Below are 18716 nucleotides of genomic sequence, written 5' to 3' on the forward strand. Positions count from 1 at the left end.
CCATTTCCCAGTACTTTTCGGTACAGTAAAAGGATGATCTGCATTGAACTGCATTGTTCTTTGTACCTATGAAGTGTGGAGGCGAGGGAGTAAGAGGAAGAGAGGAGAAGCAGGCCACTGCCGGAACCTGATATTACCTCTCACATGTGCTACACTGGTTAGCACAGCACACGTAAACCAGTTCAAACAGATTAATATCGGTTCAAACCGTTATTTTGGTTGTGCTGAACCTGAACCCGAACCTAACCGATAAACTTGAACCGGAACTTGAACTGAACCCGAAAATATAATGGTTCCGAGCCCGATAGTACTACATGGTACCTGTACCTGTATACCCAACGTCACATCTATCATAGGCCGTACAGTGTCTTCATTTGAGCATGAATTTTCTTGTCATCCCTTAAAGAAGCAAACCGTTTCTGATGTCGTTTAAAAGCAAAATAGTTTTCGGTGGCATATCCTTGTCCCCACTGATATTCCTACATGAGCAAGCATAGTGCTTCGTACCTGTATACCTAACGTCACGTCTACCATAGGCCAGACTGTGTCTCCATTTGATCATGAATTTTCTTGTCATCTCTCAGAGAAACAAATCGTTATTGATGTCGTTCAAAAGCAAAATAGTTTTCCGTGGGACATCCTTGTCCCCACTGAAGTTCCTGCATGAGCAGACATAGTACCTGGTACCTGTACCTGTATACCCAACGTCACGTCTATCATAGGCCATACAGTGTCTCCATTTGAACATGAACTTTCTTGTCAGCACTTAGAGAAGCAAGCCGTTTCTGATGCCGTTCAAAAGTAATATAGTTTGCGATGGGATATCCTTGTCGTCACTGATATTCCTACATGAGCAGGCTAGTACCTGTATACCTGACGTCATGTTTATCATAGGGCAGATTGAGTCTCCATTTCAACATGAATTTTCTTGTCATCTCTTAAAGAAGCAAATCGTTATTGCTGTCGTTCGAAAGCAAAATAGTTTTCCGTGGGATATCCTTGTCCCCACTGATATTCCTGCATGAGCACGTTTAGTACTGTAGCGACGTACAGATACCAGTCATCGTCAGCGCGTCAGCATCGCGCCGGTATGGTTAGCATCGATGCGCGACTTATCGCGACCGAGATATCATGTGGCGCGCCAGGTGCAGTGGGCGTGTGCCGAGTTGTGGTGGAACGCTGTATTTTGAAAATTGTTGTCAGTAAAAGGTTCACGTCTTGACAGAGCTGTTTCATGAGCCTCACTTACCTACCTACAAAGTGGTGACCCGAACGGCAAACCTGGAACACACCGCATGGAAGCCGCTCAGCAAACTTCGCCGCCCCTCGAGGCTTCTCTGGTACCGTTTCGCTTGCCATTTTACAGTATTTTGGGGGCTCAGCTCTGGTTCGCACAAGCTGAAGTGCTTTTCTCGGCACAACGTATTACATCCCAGACGACGAAGTTTGGCTATGTTATTGCCAACCTACCTCCCGAAGCAGCCGCTGAAGTGCGCGACCTCATCATCGATACGGAGCGGCCGTATGACGTTTTGAAAGACGAACTTATTCGTCGAACATCCACATCTCAGGAACATCGGCTGCAGCAGCTGCTTACCAGTGAAGAGCTTGGCGATCGTCGACCCACACAGCTTCTTCGTCGCATGCGTGACCTTGCCGGTAACCAACAAACACAGGATTCCATTCTGCGTGAACTGTTTCTTCAACGGTTACCCCACAACGTCCGAATGATTATTGCCGCCGCGGAAAAGAACCAGCCTAGACGACTTTGCAAAAATGGCTGACAGAATTTTGGACTTCTCTGGTACTCCTACCCTGGGAGCCGTCGCCACTCCCGCTTCTCGTCAGACTCCGTCACTTTCCACTGACACGGACATTTCCTCTGTCATGGCATTACTACACCAGTTGCATGATGTGGTCTCAGCCGTCGTGGGCGAGGTGGCCTCTTTGGCACGTCATCGCTTCCCGTCCCCTCGACGTGGCTTTCGCCGACAACGCACGCCTATACGAGGTAGGCATTGTTCCCAGTCGCCACCTCAGGATACGCACTGTTGGTACCATCGCAAGTTCGATAACGGTGCACGTAACTGCCACGCTCCTTGCTCCTGGCCGGGAAACGAACCCCCCCCCCTCATTAACGGCTGCAGTGGCTGGGGGTACAAACAGCAGACCCTTCCGCATCACCGACCGCGTGTCAGGTTGTCGCTTCCTCGTTGAATCGGCGCCGACGTCAGGGTCATTCCACCGACTCCCATCGATAAGCGCCACGGAAAATCCAACCGCACCTTACAAGCAGTCAACCAAACCAAGATTTTTACATACGGTGAGCACTCAGCCACCCTGGACATTGGTCTTCGCAGAGTCTTCCGGTGGGTGTTCACTATAGCTGACGTGCCCTATGCGATCCTTGGAGCCGACTTTCTCCACCACTTCGGCCTCCTTGTAGACTTACGTCGTCAGGGATTGATAGACAGTGCCACCTCCTTGCAGGTACGAGGCGATCCAGCTCGCATAGCCGCAATCAGCCCCACTGTGTTTCTTCCACTGGAAACCCCGTTTGCTGAGATCATCAAAGAGTTCCCAGCGATCCTCCGCCAGTCACATGCAACTAGCCCGCCCCACCATTGCGTTACGCATCACATCGTTACGAATGGTCCACCAGCCAGCGCTCGCCCAAGACGGCTAGCCCCCGAACGCCTGGTCATCGCGAAGAGAGTTTGAATATATGCTTGAACTAGGGAATAATTTGAGCTTCGTCTGGTCCGTGGTCTTCTGCTCTACACATGGTACCTAAGTCTACTCCAGGAGACTGGCGACCCTGTGGGGATTACCGTGCCCTCAATCTTGTCACGGACCCTGACCGGTACTCGCTGCCACCAACCAAAGGATACCGTTATCTCCTTTCTTGCATTGACCGCTACACCCGTTGGCCAGAAGTTGTACCGATACTGGACATTACCGCTGAAACTGTGGCGCACGCCTTTCTCGCCACATGGGTATCCCGTTTCGGCGTCCCTACCACCGTAACCACTGACAGAGGACGTCAGTTCGAGTCCGCCCTTTTCCGTCACATGTGCAGTCTACTGGGTACTCGCCACATTCGGACCACCGCCTACCACCCGGCCGCTAACGGGATCGTAGAGCGTCTGCATCGACAGCTTAAACTTGCTCTACGGGCTACAGACGACAGTGCATCCTGGATCGAGCGCCTTCCTCTCGTCCTGCTTGGCCTCCGTGCAGCTATCAAGGACGACATGTGCAGTGCGGCAGAACTTGTGTACGGCTGTTCACTCCGCCTGCCTGGAGCCTTCTTCGCGTACTCTTCACCGCCTGTGCCGGACCTCGCATCCTACATCGACCGTCTCCACTTGGTGTTTAACGACCTCAAGACCACACCGCCCCGCACAACCTCTAGAACAACAGTCTTTATCAGCCCCGACCTCCTCCAAGCCTCCCACGTCTTCATCCGCCACGGCGCCGTACGGTCATCGTTGCAACCACCCTACGACGGGCCGTACAAAGTCCTAGACCGCGCGGATAAGTTTTTCCGCTTGGATCTTCCCCGCGGGTTTGACACGGTGTCCATCGACAGACTTAAGCCAGCCTACTTCGACACCACCCCCGATGGGATATCACGACCAGCCATCCACAACCTCCCGATCGCTGCTCAAACCCTGGATCGTCCTCAGCCTGCCGCGCCTCAACGGAGCATTCACTGGGCCCCGCCCACATCCACCTCATCACCCCAGCACACGGTGACCGTTGTTTCTGCGAGGGTGAGCCCATGTAGCGACGTACAGATGCCAGTCATCGTCAGCGCGTCAGCATCGCGCCGTCATCGTCAGCATCGATGCGCGGCTTATCGCGATCATGCGAGATATCATGTGGCGCGCCAGGTGCAGTGGGCGTGTACCGAGTTGTGGTGGAACGCTGTATTTTGAAAATTGTTGTCAGTAAAAGGTTCACGTCTTGACAGAGCTGTTTCATGAGCCTCACTTACCTACCTACAGTACCAAGTACATGTACCTGTATACCCAACGTTGTCTATCATAGGCCATACAGTGCCTCCATCTGAGGAGGAATTTTCTTGTGATCTCTCAGAGAAGCAAATCGTTATTGATGTCCTTCAGCAGCAAAATAGCTTTCGGTGGGATATCCTTGTCCCCACTGATATTCCTGCATGCGCAGGCATTGTACCTGGTACCTGTAACCGTATACCCAACCTCATGTCTATCATAGGCCATACAGTGTCTCCATTTGAGCATGAATTTTCTTGTCATCTCTGAGACACAAATCGTTATTGATGTCGTTCAGAAGCAAAATAGTTTTCAGTGGGGTATCCTTGTCCACACTGATATTCCTACATGAGCAGGCATAGTACCAAGTACCTGTACCTGTATACCGAACGTCACGTCTATCATAGGCCATACAGTGTGAAAGATGAAAGTCACTGAAAAGGTCAGCCAGCTGTAGGACTCGGAACCCACATCTACTGGATTACATCAGTTCTTTCATGGCCATACAGTGTCTCCATTTGAGCATAAACGTTCTTGTCATCTCTTAGAGAAGCAAACCGTTTCTGATGTCGTTCAAAAGTAAAATAGTTTTACTTTTGGATGTCCTTGTCCCTACTGATATTCGTACATGAGCAGGCATAATACTAATTGCCTGTACCTGTATACTCAACGTCACGTCTATCATAGGCCATACAGTGCCTCCATTTCTGCATAAATTTTATTTTGTTGTCACCTCTCAGAGAAGCAAATCGTTATTGATGTCGTTCAAAAGCAAAAGAGTTTTCGGTGGGAGATACTTGTCCCCACTGATATTCCTGCATGAGCAGACATAGTACCTGGTACCTGTACCTGTATACCCGTCACGTCTATCGTAGGCCATACAGTGTCTCCATTTGAGCATGGATTTCCTTGTCATCCCTTAGAGAAGCAAATCATTATTGATGTCGTTCAAAAGCAAAATAGTTTTCGGTGGGAGATACTTGACCCCACTGATATTCCTGCATGAGCAGACATAGTACCTGGTACCTGTATACCCGTCACGTCTATCGTAGGCCATACAGTGTCTCCATTTGAGCATGGATTTCCTTGTCATCCCTTAGAGAAGCAAATCATTATTGATGTCGTTCAAAAGCAAAATAGTTTTCGGTGGGAGATACTTGACCCCACTGATATTCCTGCATGAGCAGACATAGTACCTGGTACCTGTATACCCGTCACGTCTATCGTAGGCCATACAGTGTCTCCATTTGAGCATGGATTTCCTTGTCATCCCTTAGAGAAGCAAACCGTTTCTGATGCCGTTCAAAAGCAAAATAGTTTTCGGTGGGATATCCTTGTCCTGACTGATATTCCTGCATGAGCAGGCAAGTACCTGGTACCTGTACCCGTATACCAAAAGTCACGTCTATCATAGGCGATACAGTGTCTCCATTTGAGCATGAGTTTTCTTGTCATCTCTCAAAGAAGCAAACCGTTATTGATATCGTTCAAAAGCAAAATAGTTTTCGGTGGGATATCAGTGTCCACACTGATATTCCTGCATGAGCAGGCATTGTATCTGGTACGCGTATGCCCAACCTCATGTGTAAATTTTGTATTATAGGCCATAGAGTGTCTCCATTTGAGCATGAATTTTCCTTGTCATCTCTTAAAGAAGCAAACCGTTTCTGATGTCGTTCAAAAGCAAAATAGTTTTCGGTGGGATATCCCTGTCCCCACTGATATTCCTACATCAGCAGGCATACTACGTGGTACCTGTACCTGTATACCCAACGTCATGTCTATCATAGGCTGTAGAGTGCCTCCATTTGCGCATGAATTTTCTTGTCATCTCTAAGAGAAGCAAACTGTTTCTGATGTCGTTCAAAAGCAAAATAGTTTTCGGTGGGAAATATTTGTCCCCAGTGATATTCCTGCATGACCAGGTCGCACGACGTTTGTGTAAACAAGCGGCATGTGCATGTGTTTTTTACTCCTCTTACAACATCCAATCGAAGGTGAGTGTTTTTCCCCTTTTTGTCCTCTCATCCGTTGTTCCCGTAGCATGACTTTCTTCTGATGTACGGTAAGAATCTTGCATGTTCATTTGAATGTTTCATGTTGATCGTTACAAAACAAATGATCATTATTTTGCATTATCTCTGGTGTCTAATTTTTATGCATATTCAGTTTCACAGCAGAAATCTTGGGATGTTTAGCAACTTTTACATTATTTGTGGGACATTACAATGTTCAAGAATTACAAGTGCTGACCTCGCATGATACGCGCGAGAAACTCCTTGACCAAAGTCGCATGTGCAATGCGGCATGCAACATAAGATCATGTGAAAATACCGGTGAAACCTCTTCTGGATGTTACCAAACAGGTGACTTTCGAGATCTAGTATTATGTGTCGACAAAAAACTTATTCCTATTGTCTTAATATGTTAAAGGTGAACTTCAAGGTTATTGGAAATAACAACAACTTCGACATTTAGACTCTGCGAACATAAGCAAATCTTGTTTGTCACTGTTTAAAAATTTCGTACCAACCGTGCCTCCTCATTTCTAAAACGTGATCACCCTCGAAAGACCTCTGTTTGCTCGGCATGTGACAGTGTATACATAGATTGTGAATGGTGTATTGAACCACTGTGTAGCAGTTTTGTTGATCTTTGTTGACATGCTTGCGAATACTACGCACATTCTAAAACCTTGTGTTGAGCTAGATCGTAACCCAAGACATGACAAGCAGCTCTAACAGTCTTATCTTACACTGACATGTTGATGCATGATCGTGCACGCAAAATTGAGAACTGATTGCTCATTTTTACAATTGACATCCGTCAATATAAAACGATGTATTCTTTTTTTTTTCGCGTGATTTATTTGAATACATCAAATGTCTCAACATTAATAATATGATGCCGATTCCCTACATTTCAAATATCATAGTTTTAGCTTTGTTGAATTTGGGGGTGAATGGAAACATACAATAACACCATACACATTTGTTTAGTAGATTGGTAGGTACACTTTGTGCATCCATACTTGCTACACGTAAACGTCACCACAACGTGTTAACGTGTTAACCCCCGTCTCTGTGCGCTCCGATATATTTACTACAACTGACTCCGTTTTACTCGGCTATGGCTGTTCATATATCGTGTACGCTGCTGACTCCTTACAATGGCCCGGCGATGCAAGTAGACGCGTCTTATAGTATGCTGGTATGCAATATGTGTGATACAAAACGAGCACTCAGTGGAAAGCGTGCCGGTGCACCTTGGCAAAACGTTTTTAGTCATCCTGTTCTGTAAAAACATGAAGTAGAAAGCATTTAATAAATTGTGTGCCGTTTGATTAGAAATGCTCACTTCGTCATAAGTATACCTTGGGAGCCTCTTCACTTGTCCGACACGCAGTGTTGCCACGGAAGATCTTGTAGATAAGTTCAGGATATCGCCATGTTTTAAAATTGCTGTGCTATTACTATTCAGTATGCTCCTGTGTGGCAACTCGCCAGGAAAATCTGCAGCAACCAACGCTGTAAGGCTGTGGGTTGTATCAGAGACTATCAGGTTTCCCAATTATGCTACTGAAGCACCACGTTTAAGGTTGGCTTTGATGGATGTGAACTTTACATGAAATTTTTTATAGCCCGAGAGTAGGTGATCAAAGCACCCAATAATTCACATTTGATATTCTATTCAACGTGCACTGTAAAAAAATTGCTGTAAAATCCATTGCCATTTTCTCAGTTTCTTCCTGTGTTATTTTCCCAGCGTGAACAAAACGACTGTCCCACAGTAATCCAGAATACGGTTCAATTAAGCACCGTGATTCATGCTGCCTCTATGAAATATGCAGCCATTGTGACTATTATCACTGTGAATGAAACGGTCGTTGTCGCGGTTGCGCACACACGGCTATACATTTTACACTTAGCTCTGCCTTCTTCACTGTAGTCTTCTATTTGTTCTTTCCTGTAGAAAAATGCTAAATGAAATTGAGGAATTTGTGTGAACCAGGTATTCAAACAGAAGCCTCATGACTCTGCTGAATGTACATTCATACAAGGTTGCACCATTGGGACATACCTCGTCAGTGCAAAAGAGCGCAGTCTGACTCACAGGACGCATGCATGCAGGGGTTTGTATCTATATCTTGATACAGACAATACACAGGTTTTTTATTATTCACAGTTTTCCTATATATATATATATATATATATATATATTATATATATATATTATATTATATATATATTATATATATATATATATATATATATATATATATATAAAGCTATGAGAGCAGTATAGATACGGTTTTTGCAGGTGGGTTATACGCAGCGTTGTACGTGACGCCGTTACCGTAATCGGTACTTTTTTCGGTGTCCAAGTGCGGATTGCGATACTTTTTAAAACCGCTATCGAAAAGTATTCTTGTTACAAATTTATCGTTATGCCTTCTGCTGAGCAGAGTTGATCCAGCGCTCGCTTTCCGCATGCCTCGACATACCTCTCGTCAAGATTCCGCATTAGTTCATCGAATGCGCCTCGACGTGGCTTTTACAGCGCAGTGGCGTTACCGCTTGAGGCAAGTTGACTCTCCCCAATGCAGTCACTGCGGTGCTGTAGAAGATCTAGAGCATATTGTTCTCCATTGCCCACACTACTAACCTTCCCGAACCGTACTCTCCGAATCCCTTAACGAGCTAGACTCTCACCCCCGTCTCTCACAAAATTGCTTGGTCTCTGGCCGCATCCAGCACACCAACGCTCTGCCCTCAAAGCTGTCTTCACCTTCCTGGATACCATAAGACTTCGATCCTTATTGTGAAGGGGCTCATTATTTCATTCTCCGCATCACCACCAGCAATGGGGTAGAGTATCCCCCTGGCGCCGAAACTCCGTATTCATCTAATAAAATTGTTGTTGTTGTTCTTTACCCATACCGATACTTTTGTAGTGCCCCACCTTTTCTTCACTGGTCACAAGCGAGATTTCCATGTTGCAGATTTCATGCAACTACTTCGTATTTTCAGTAAAAATGTCGCGTAAGGTATTACGTTACGTTTTTTAGTAACGGTAGCAATACTCTGTTACCTTGAAGTATCGATATGGGTATTTCGCAAAGTTTTGTTAAGTAACGAGTACCAGTACCGTACCATAGTACCACGATACCATATTTCGGAAACGGGTACACCACCACCAGTCGGACTTTCTCTCGAAGAGAGCATGTAACTACTCTGACTAATTATGCAAAATGTATTAAATAAATACTCTTTAATTAGAGACGTTCACGCAAAAGTGAAATCGGGGAGACGATCCTCATTAGAAAGTATTCATATTTTTTAGTTTAATCTTGCTGCTTCTACATAGTCACCAACCATCCCCATTGTCTTTTCACCATAGCTTTGGCGCACTATGACCTTAGTTGTCCGTGCGCCATAAAAACCTGAATAATCATCATCATTATTTTTTAGAAACAATGAAACGAGCACGTGTGTTGAAATATCCGTCGCCGAATTTTGCTAAGCAAATGAGCCGAAACCATCAGCAGGGCAGGGAGGACTGCGCTCGTTCCACGTCAGAGGGTCACGTGCTTTGGAGCGATAGAGATGATCGAAGTATGCGCCAGTTGGCCGAGAGACCCTACGTGTAACATCACGGCACCATTATTTATGCGCTGGTCCGCTGGACGGAACAAGCGGTTTGCGGCGCAGATAAGACGACGACGAAGGCCTTGCGCTCCCGAGGCGCACGGTATTGCTTTCGGCTCATTTGCATAGCAATATTCGGCGATGAATATTTTGTTTCGGATGGCTCGTTTCAGGATTTTTAGAAATAGAAATGCGTGCAACGAGGATTGTCAGCCATTCTGCTATCACACTTTTGACTAAAGGCCCCTAATTAAATAGTCAATGAATGAACTTTGGGCAATTAGTCATCTAGTAACTACATGGTGTCTTCGAGAGGATGCCCGCCTTACTGTGTAACCCAACTGCAAAAACGGTATCTATTGCTCTATGCTCTCATAGCTTTTGATAAAAGTCTGCAAATACTAAAAGAAGCCTGTGTATTATTTTTACCGCGCTACCACCTAGTGGAGCGCGTTTAGGTCGGATCCGTCGTGTAGTTTTTTTGCAGTTCAGGAAGCTCGACAGTTTAGTTCAACACAAAGTAGAAAAGGGGAAAGAACACAAACAAGGAAGTAGCAACTAGCAGAATAAGTTACAGCTCAGCCGATGGGAAACGCTTCTAGTGTGTCCAAGAGTCACAAAATATCTACTGCGTTTCTCAAGGCAACATTTCAAAGCGGCCGCTTGTTAACGCGTTGGCTGAGGACACATAATTTTCACGATGTCAAAGGGCCGTGCGTCCAGACGAGCCAAACATGCTTCTAGGATTGCTTGTTTTGTGATATGTGTCCTCTACGATTTCACTCTCGCTGCAGTTTGCCATTTGTAGAGCAATCGACCGCTGTTAGTTATATTCAGTCGTAGCCTACGTACAAGGGTCGTTCAAGGTTGACCCAGAAAAAAATCAGTGATTAAATGTAATTCAATAAAACTTTCGGATGGCGAAGTGCAATCCTTCCGGGTCAGCGGAATGTGCAGCACGTGCACTAGCGGCAGCTATCATGGCGGCGAGCAGTGCGTCTGAAGCTGTGGGACAGGGATGCATAATCAAGTTCTTTGTGAAGGAGAACGTCAAACCATCTGAGATTTTGTAAATAAGAAGTCATGTCAAGAGGAAGAGTGTGCAAATAATGCAGACAGTTTGGCTAAGGATGGGATATGACGACGAATGAACCACATGGACACGTTGTCCGACTGCAGTAACGTTAGTGAACACCGCACGCATTGAGCAAGCCGTCCTTGAGAACTGGCGAGTAACAGTTCGGGACACTGCAGCCCACCGTAGTGTTAGTGTCAGCGGTGTGGAGACAATCATTCACGAGCACTTACTGTTCCGCAAAGTCTGTGAAATATGGCTTCTCCGTCACCTGACTTGTGACCAGAAGGGAGCGTGCATGACAACCTCTGAGGACCTGCTGAACCGGTTTCAATCCGAGGGGGACGAATTTTTACAATCAATCGTCACATGTGATGAAACCAGGATGCATCACTTCATCCCAGAGACAAAAAGGACCAGCATGAAATGGCGACCTAAGGCTTTCCCGCCGCCAAAGAAAAGCAAGATGCAGCCATCTGCTGGGAAGTCCATTGAAACTGTCTTCTGTGACATGCGGGGTGTCATCCGTGTGAACTTCTTGGGGTAAGGGGTTGTTTGGGCCCCTTCGAGAGTATCTTGGACGAAAAACGTTCCGCACAGACTAAGCCCTCCAGAAAGATTTCCTGCTGTGGCTACCACAGCAGCCCTCTTCTTTCTACTCCAAAACTATCAAAGAGTTGCCACAGCGATGGCAGCTATGTCTAGATGCGCATGGTGAACACTTTGAAAAGCTGACAAGTTTGGAGCTGCCCAAACTTTCCATTGTATTTTCAGAAATAAAACTTTCAGTCAACGTTGAACGACCCTTCCCAGGCAGGATTGTCACAGGACAGGAGGACACTGTCTCCTGCGGACGTCCGAAATAGATCCCAATGTCCATGTCGGAAATGGAGGTCCGTAGGACACGCCTGGGCGCATCATAGGCGGACATCCCTGGCCGTATATTCGTAGGAGGTCCGGTCTTGTGGTGGATTGTCCGAATCAGGACTCTGTCGGGATGCTACATGAAGCATTTATTACGGAAGAGACAGGAACGCGCGATTGTGCAGCAGTGCTTTGGATGGACCTACATATGTCTCAAACCAAAATCAGTAAGAAACACAGACGTTATGTTGATGGTAGTTAATACACCCGGTAATATCTCACTTCAGTGTTGTTAGTGTGCGCAATCGAATTAAACTTAGACACCTCACCCTTCATTTTGATTGAGAAGGGAGCAGGGCTTTCGAATTTGCGGAAGCAACACAAGCAGTGTATATAGCAGTGATGGCCAGTAGTTAACTACATGTAGTTAAACTACTAGTTAAACTACCTGATTGTAGTTAAAAAGTAGTTATCAACTACTTGCAGAAATGTAGTGGCAACTACTAGTTAAACTACTATTTTAAGTAGTTAACTATGGTAGTTAGGTTACTGAAGGCGCCAACTACTTCCGCTTGTGCTGCAAGCTTTATGGCACGATTGTGCTTCCGACTTTTACCTTGAGCTACTTGTTTAATGAGAACGGAGGTGCAGAGCAATTGTGTGGTGCATATGTACTAAATCTTCACTTTTAATGCTTGTCTAGTGAAGCCTCATTTGCTGTGAAATGATTCTGCAACTTAGTTTATCGCGTAGGCACAGAAAGAATCCCGCCGCAAGCTTTGTATTTGACGATCGTAGCAATGGCTTGAGCTAAAGTTTATTATTGCTTGTGATTCATATTTAGGTGTCCAAGAGCACTACAAGGGATTGGTGTTGGTGGAGAACGTTAAGTAGTTATAGATGTAGTTAAACTACATTGCAGTAGTTAAAAAAGTAGTTTTAACTACTCCCCTGAAAAGTAGTTGAACTACTAGTTAAACTACTCAATCACAAAGTAGTTAGTAGTTATAGTTAAACTACTGTAGAAGTAGTTAGTGGCCATCACTGGTATATAGTATCTGCTTTCTCTTTGGAAGGATATGCCCCTGCTTTTCTAAGGTTTTTTAGGTTTACCTAGGAACTTTTATATCTGTACTTCTGTACTTTTTGGAACCCCGCGCTCATTGTCCATCATGGGAAATACGAGAGAAAAAAACAACAACAAAGATCAGCAACAGAAAATGACGTGGGCCAACAGTATTGTGAAAATAAATAAAATGTGGTGACGGTGGCAGAAGTTGAAAAAATAGCCGGAGAGAAAAATGTTGATTTCTACTCAGAACGTATGCTCACTTCTAAAAAAGAAAAACAACATTCATTGTAGTTACATGCAGCATCCCGGAGAGCTCCTGGTTACGTCCATAAAGTGTATGTTGGTACGAATTTCGGACCCCGGCCACTTGGATGTCCCTGTGATATCCGCCGGGAAAATCTCCTTGTCATCCGGATACCCTGGTATCTCCGGTAAAGTATATCCGATCGACGGTCATCCATAGGACATAATTTTGTGACTGGGCTCGTAGAAGGGACACAGTTCTGCCAACAGAAGGACGGAGGCACCCGGAAGGTTCTACCCCGAACAGCAGCGAAGACCGTCCAGATCTTGTCAGCCAAGAAGCGCTGCACTTGGTTGGCTAAGTTATAGTTAATCGTCCTGTTTGCGCCGCCTTTTGTGAAGTAAATATACCTTAGTTAGACATGACTGTGTTGGTACAGCAGCACCCTCAGCCTCGATTCCGGTAATGCCGCAGTTACCAGGAATCAATTGAAACCTGATACCATGTCCGTCTGGCTGCAGCAACATATACCAGGTAGGTGCAGAGCATTGCACCACTAATACCATGGACATTGTTATGAACATAGATGCCAAAACCTCTAGGCACATCTTGAGTCACTGTACGCAGGCCATTGAGAGCTCGTAGGTTGAGAAACGACGAAGCTTAAACCCATGTGTATCCCGTGGAGCTCAGCTATTGAAGCCGAGGTGATGTGTGACAGACGTGGCAATCTTCCGGCGTCTATCTCGGGAATCACTAACGCACATGACGATCCGGATGTTGCTGTTTTTACGTCAGTTAAGAGGTTTAATCTGCCCACTGAGTACTCCCATAAATCTTGAATAAATCATAAAGCTCTCTCGCATTGCTTCCGTGGAAGAACTCTATTGAGAGCCACATAAATGTGGCAGTATGGTGAGCCTTCTCTCTGCTATTGCCACTACAGACAACGCACTTTCGCAGCCCACGACAAACTCCGATCCAAGGTAACCCCCAAGGAAGCTATGATATGATATTCGGCGTACTTAGTACCCCCAATATGAAGTTCAAATTGCTTCTGCCGCCGCGGAACAGACAGCATCACAGTATGTTTCTTTCTTCTTTTTTTTCCTGGTGACACATCCATGCCTCTCATAAGTAGGAAAGTTCCAACACAGTCCAGGGCACTCCGAATGCGGCGCTGTAGCACTGGCCACTGCATTCCTAAGGACCATATGCAAATGTCGTCCGCATAAACACTGACGTACGCGCCCCTGGGTAAAAGAGCAAGCAGCGTAGCCAAGACGACATTAAATAGGGGGCTAAGGACGCCTCTCTGAAGCACTCCACCCACTATGTTAGGGGAACTTGTGTCGCCTTCTTCTGTCCTCATCAACTCAGATCTTCCTTTAAGATAATCAGCATTCCAGCGAATTGCACGCCACGTGATGCCCAGAATGAATAGGTCATGAAGAACATGGCCGTGTCCTTCCTTAGTTTTGAAGAATCACAATACGTAGAGTATGTAATCGTTTTATATATTTTCTCCCTCCATCGAACAGTATATAGGAGTCTTTTAGAACATAGTTACTATGAGTAACTTTATCAAACCTAACAAATTCGAAGATAACTTACACTTTTTGCAGTCAACTGTGAAATTTGCCAAGTTAAAGTAACGTTCTTTTTCCTTTCTCTTTTTTTTTGCCAGAATCATAACGCAAACGCAGACAAGACACACACAGACATATCGTTTAATGCCTTGTCTGTGGGTGTCTTATCTGTTTTTTTTTTCCTGCGTTTGTCAGTCATGTTGTAGTTTATTCCTTGTTTTATCGTGACCAGATGTACCCAAATTGGAAAGACTGCAAAATCGGTTGCTTGAGAAGCGTAATTGCGGAGACGCGCTCAGATCTCTTGCACAGGAACGCCAGTAATTTTACACTTTTATCTGAAGTTAATCGGCAACTGTTTTCTGTTGTTTCGTGCGACAAAAAAAGAAACATATCGGAACCAGTTTTTTTGTGGAAATCCGGCAACACGAAGGCCTTTTGTTTGGCCACTGTCTGCCAACTCTAGCCTGAATAATGGCCTTCTTTTTTTTTCTATCAGCATTTAACATATTCCCCACCCTAGATGATGAACCAATTATTTTTTTTATTACACACATGTTCCGTACTGGTGAGACGCAGTCGACTGTGCCGTCGAGCCATCGTAAGATGAAGCTTGATAAAAAGGACTCTTTTTATTGTGTACATTAACTATGCAAAGAAGTTGTTCTGTGTTTGTATTATGTACTGCCCACACCTTCCACGGCGCCACTGCGCTAGAAGTACTAATATATAAATAAAAACCGCTGCAAGTGTAACGGTAGTAGTGCATTCGATTGAAAAGGTTGTTAAATGGTTTCCAGCTGCCTAAATTTACTGCAGTTTAGTCTGTCAATAGGTGTTGATATATGATGTGTTGTAGGTGGTTGTGAACGCCCTAGTGCAAGCCATTCCTGCCATCTTCAACGTGCTGCTTGTGTGTCTCATCTTCTGGCTCATCTTCTCGATCATGGGAGTGCAGATGTTAGCTGGAAAATTCTTCCGTTGTGAAGACTCCAATGGAACTCGCCTCAATAGCTCATTCATCCCCAACAGAGATGCTTGCAGGTTTTACAACTTCAGCTGGGTGAATCCTATGATCAACTTCGATAACGTCCTAAACGCATACCTTGCCCTCTTTCAAGTGGTGAGTTGTTCACTTTTCGTGATTTCGTTTTCTGGTTGTGAGGAGCATCATTTCATAATTTCAGTAGACTTGCAGCAGCCGCAACACGCCACTTTCCCACTTTCGCTGCTCGCGACATCACACACCACAACAAGCTCAAGAGCTAGTCAGTTCGGTGTTACAGGCTTCCAATAATGATTAAAGTATTTGCTCTCTGACACTGGTCGCTCAGTCTCAGTAGCTGGTGACCCGGACGTTTACCGATCCCATATTTCGAGCCATCATCGTCACCACCGACGTTGAGCTGTAGCGGCACAGCCTTTTGTATTATGATTATTATTCTCTCATTCTACAGTTGGCAGCGCTTAAAGTGACGAACCCATGACGTTTTTTGCAGATTCGAAGGAAGGAAAGAGGAACCTCCGAATTGTCTTCATGTTAATTACAAACTGATGAACCCCATACCTTTCGCGTGATTGTCAGTAGTAGGCACTGACCACTGGTTGCAGGCAACACACAGGGGATTTGGACACCATTAAATTAGCAATTAATTACCAATTAGGATCCCCCACAGCAATTGGGATCATCCAGTAAGTCACCACACTAATTCGAGAGCATTTAACCCCCGTATCCAGACCACCCTGTGTGTTGCCGGCAACCAGCGGTCATAAAAAAGAGAAAAAATACATAGAAATAGAGTGGTTGCCAAGAAATCGCTCCGGAACGGCCGTGTGACCAGCGACCACCATGTTGCTTGTTGACGGCTGATAGTTGCAGACATCGGTGACAGGTGGTTACCTAGTTGCAAGGCATCACACCAGATGGCACACCCCATCCCCCTCATGGTGATAATATGTGTGAAAGAGAGAACAACAAAATACTAGCGGCGGGTAAAAATTGCAACATGAAAGACACTGCTAAACAAGTCCAAAGATGCGAGAGCACGTACAAAACATCGAGGAAAAAGCCTGACTGCTACGGCAAATGTTCAACATGCGACAGCACAGGGAAAAGGCTTAACATGAGCACTTAGGCGAAACTGCAGTCTCACCACAAAACGCTACGAAATTCAACAGCTAACATAAGATGACAACCACAAAATGCTAGGCTCAGGGTACAAAATGAACACCGCTAAACATGCGACAGCACGGAGAAAAGGCTTAAGATGTGCAACGCTATGAAACTCAACAGCGAGGAAGCCACTGCTAAACAAGTCCAGTCATGCGGGAAAAGGCCTAACTGCTACGGCAACTCACTCACCTTTCCCCCACGGCGACAGAGCGTCCGCTCCCGTCGACAGCCAGGCCTCAACTGACGCGACAACGGAGCGACCGACTGCACGTCCTCTCCCCACGAAAGCCGGTGTCTCTCTGCGTAGCGCCCGCTAGTAGTGCCCTCTGCGCTGAGGCGGCCGGCAGCCAGCGGTCACCCCCTCGTGTGGGCGCTCCCTGCAGTGCCGAGTTTCGGTTTCGCCCTCTCCTTTCTCTGTGCGCGCTCCTTGCTGCAACGGGTTGCTTCTCCGTTTTGGTTTCACTCTCGTTTCTCTGTGCATGTTTATTTGAAAGCGCTCTATAAAGGGAGCGCGCACTGCGCTCACGTTATCATTCTGACCAGTACGTGGAAATGTTCAGTTACCGTGCTTTACAAACTTGTCCCCGCATCCATGCTTCTTGGGAAGAAGTGGAGAATGAATGTGTCAACGAGGAGAGTCCCCGTAACGAGCTCGTCATCACTGCTTTTCACTATGTCATAGACATGGTGGGCTTTGGCAATATAGGAGAGATCCCTCCGGAGCCACTGCAGGAGATGGTGCATCGGATCTATGCCCATTACAAGAACATATCTGTAATGGTTCTGGATGGATCCTTGGTACAGATGAGCGAATTTATGAGTTCGTCGAACACCGAATTATCTCTACAACTACATCTCGAACTACATCTCTGCTGACATCGTGGACTTTCTCGCCCGTGCCATTGCTAATATTAAGTACGCGTTGAGGACACAGCAACACTTGCAAGCAGTCTACATTATGAACTTTGTTGCTGATTTATTGAAATATCGTTTGGCTATCGAAATGCAACGCATTAAACAGGCTGAATAACTTTGACAGGACTTGTGTTTTTCTGTCTCATCATATCTTTATTGAATCTAAACATACAAAGACGTCTCTTGAGTTACTCGATAGATGCCTGCAAGCTCCCTGACTTGCCTGATCTTGTGAACAGAACATTATGAGAAGGTCAGGTGTGCCAGAAAAGATACGGGGAATCTTCATCGCAGCGTCGTCATTGTGCGAGTCACGGCACAAGCACGATGAGGGAATGGTCTTTTTATACACCCTTTCCACTACCACACTGCCACGATGACCCGTCTTCTCCTGTCTGCGAGAGAGAGAGAGCATATCTCAACTAGAACTTTTTATTTGTATTCTGGATTATATGCATGTGCACGAAGGCCTTGCTCTTCGTTACACGGTCACTTGATCCCCGATGATGTTCTCGTGCTCTCTTCCGGGTTTTCCGATGCTGCACAAAGAAAGAGAGAGTACTACCGTAATGCGATACGCGTCAAAACAGCAACAAGGCTTACTGTATTCACAGCTTCTGTAAGGGAAGGAGCGTACGGCATCCACGAGATAGCACTTGTCATCGTAGGGGACCAAGCTCTTCTTGATTCTCGAAATGGTGTACATTGTTTGCTTTATGCTCTGGGTGGTACACTCCTTCTGAGAGATTGTCATTTCGTTGAACAGAGAATTTCGGTACACTTTGTGCAATAAATGTTTCCTCACCAAGTCTTTCTTAACTCCTTTCGCTCTCGCGATCTGTTTGCGTGTCCCAGCCAAGGGGATGCTGTACATTTTAGCTCAGATAGCTACGACTTCCTGAATAACACAACCTCCCATCTTGTCCTTGAAGTACTCCATCTCGTCGTTGAAAAGCGGGTGGTCCGGTGGATAGGAGGACAGTTCTATCTCATCCTTACTTTTTATCAGCTGCTGTTACACTGTCAAAATTATGACACTACAAAATTACACTGTCCGTATCGCTATAGATCAATTGGACTGGACACGTCAAGCAAGAAAAAAGCGCTTCGTAGATGAAGC

At 45.7% G+C, this 18716-nt stretch overlaps 1 protein-coding gene across 5 annotated transcripts in view; it reads left to right on the forward strand.

The window, feature by feature from the left end:
* Positions 1 to 18716, forward strand: part of LOC135389179 (sodium channel protein para-like) — a 292829-nt gene that overhangs the window by 250218 nt on the left and 23895 nt on the right. For all 5 annotated transcript variants that reach the window (XM_064619242.1, XM_064619243.1, XM_064619246.1 and 2 more), the window contains one exon: positions 15368 to 15631. In XM_064619242.1, the coding sequence (XP_064475312.1) occupies positions 15368 to 15631 (264 nt within the window). The remainder of the gene's footprint in view (positions 1 to 15367; positions 15632 to 18716) is intronic.

Source organism: Ornithodoros turicata, chromosome 3, assembly GCF_037126465.1.
Source record: "Ornithodoros turicata isolate Travis chromosome 3, ASM3712646v1, whole genome shotgun sequence".
Classification (NCBI taxonomy): Eukaryota; Metazoa; Arthropoda; class Arachnida; order Ixodida; family Argasidae; genus Ornithodoros; species Ornithodoros turicata.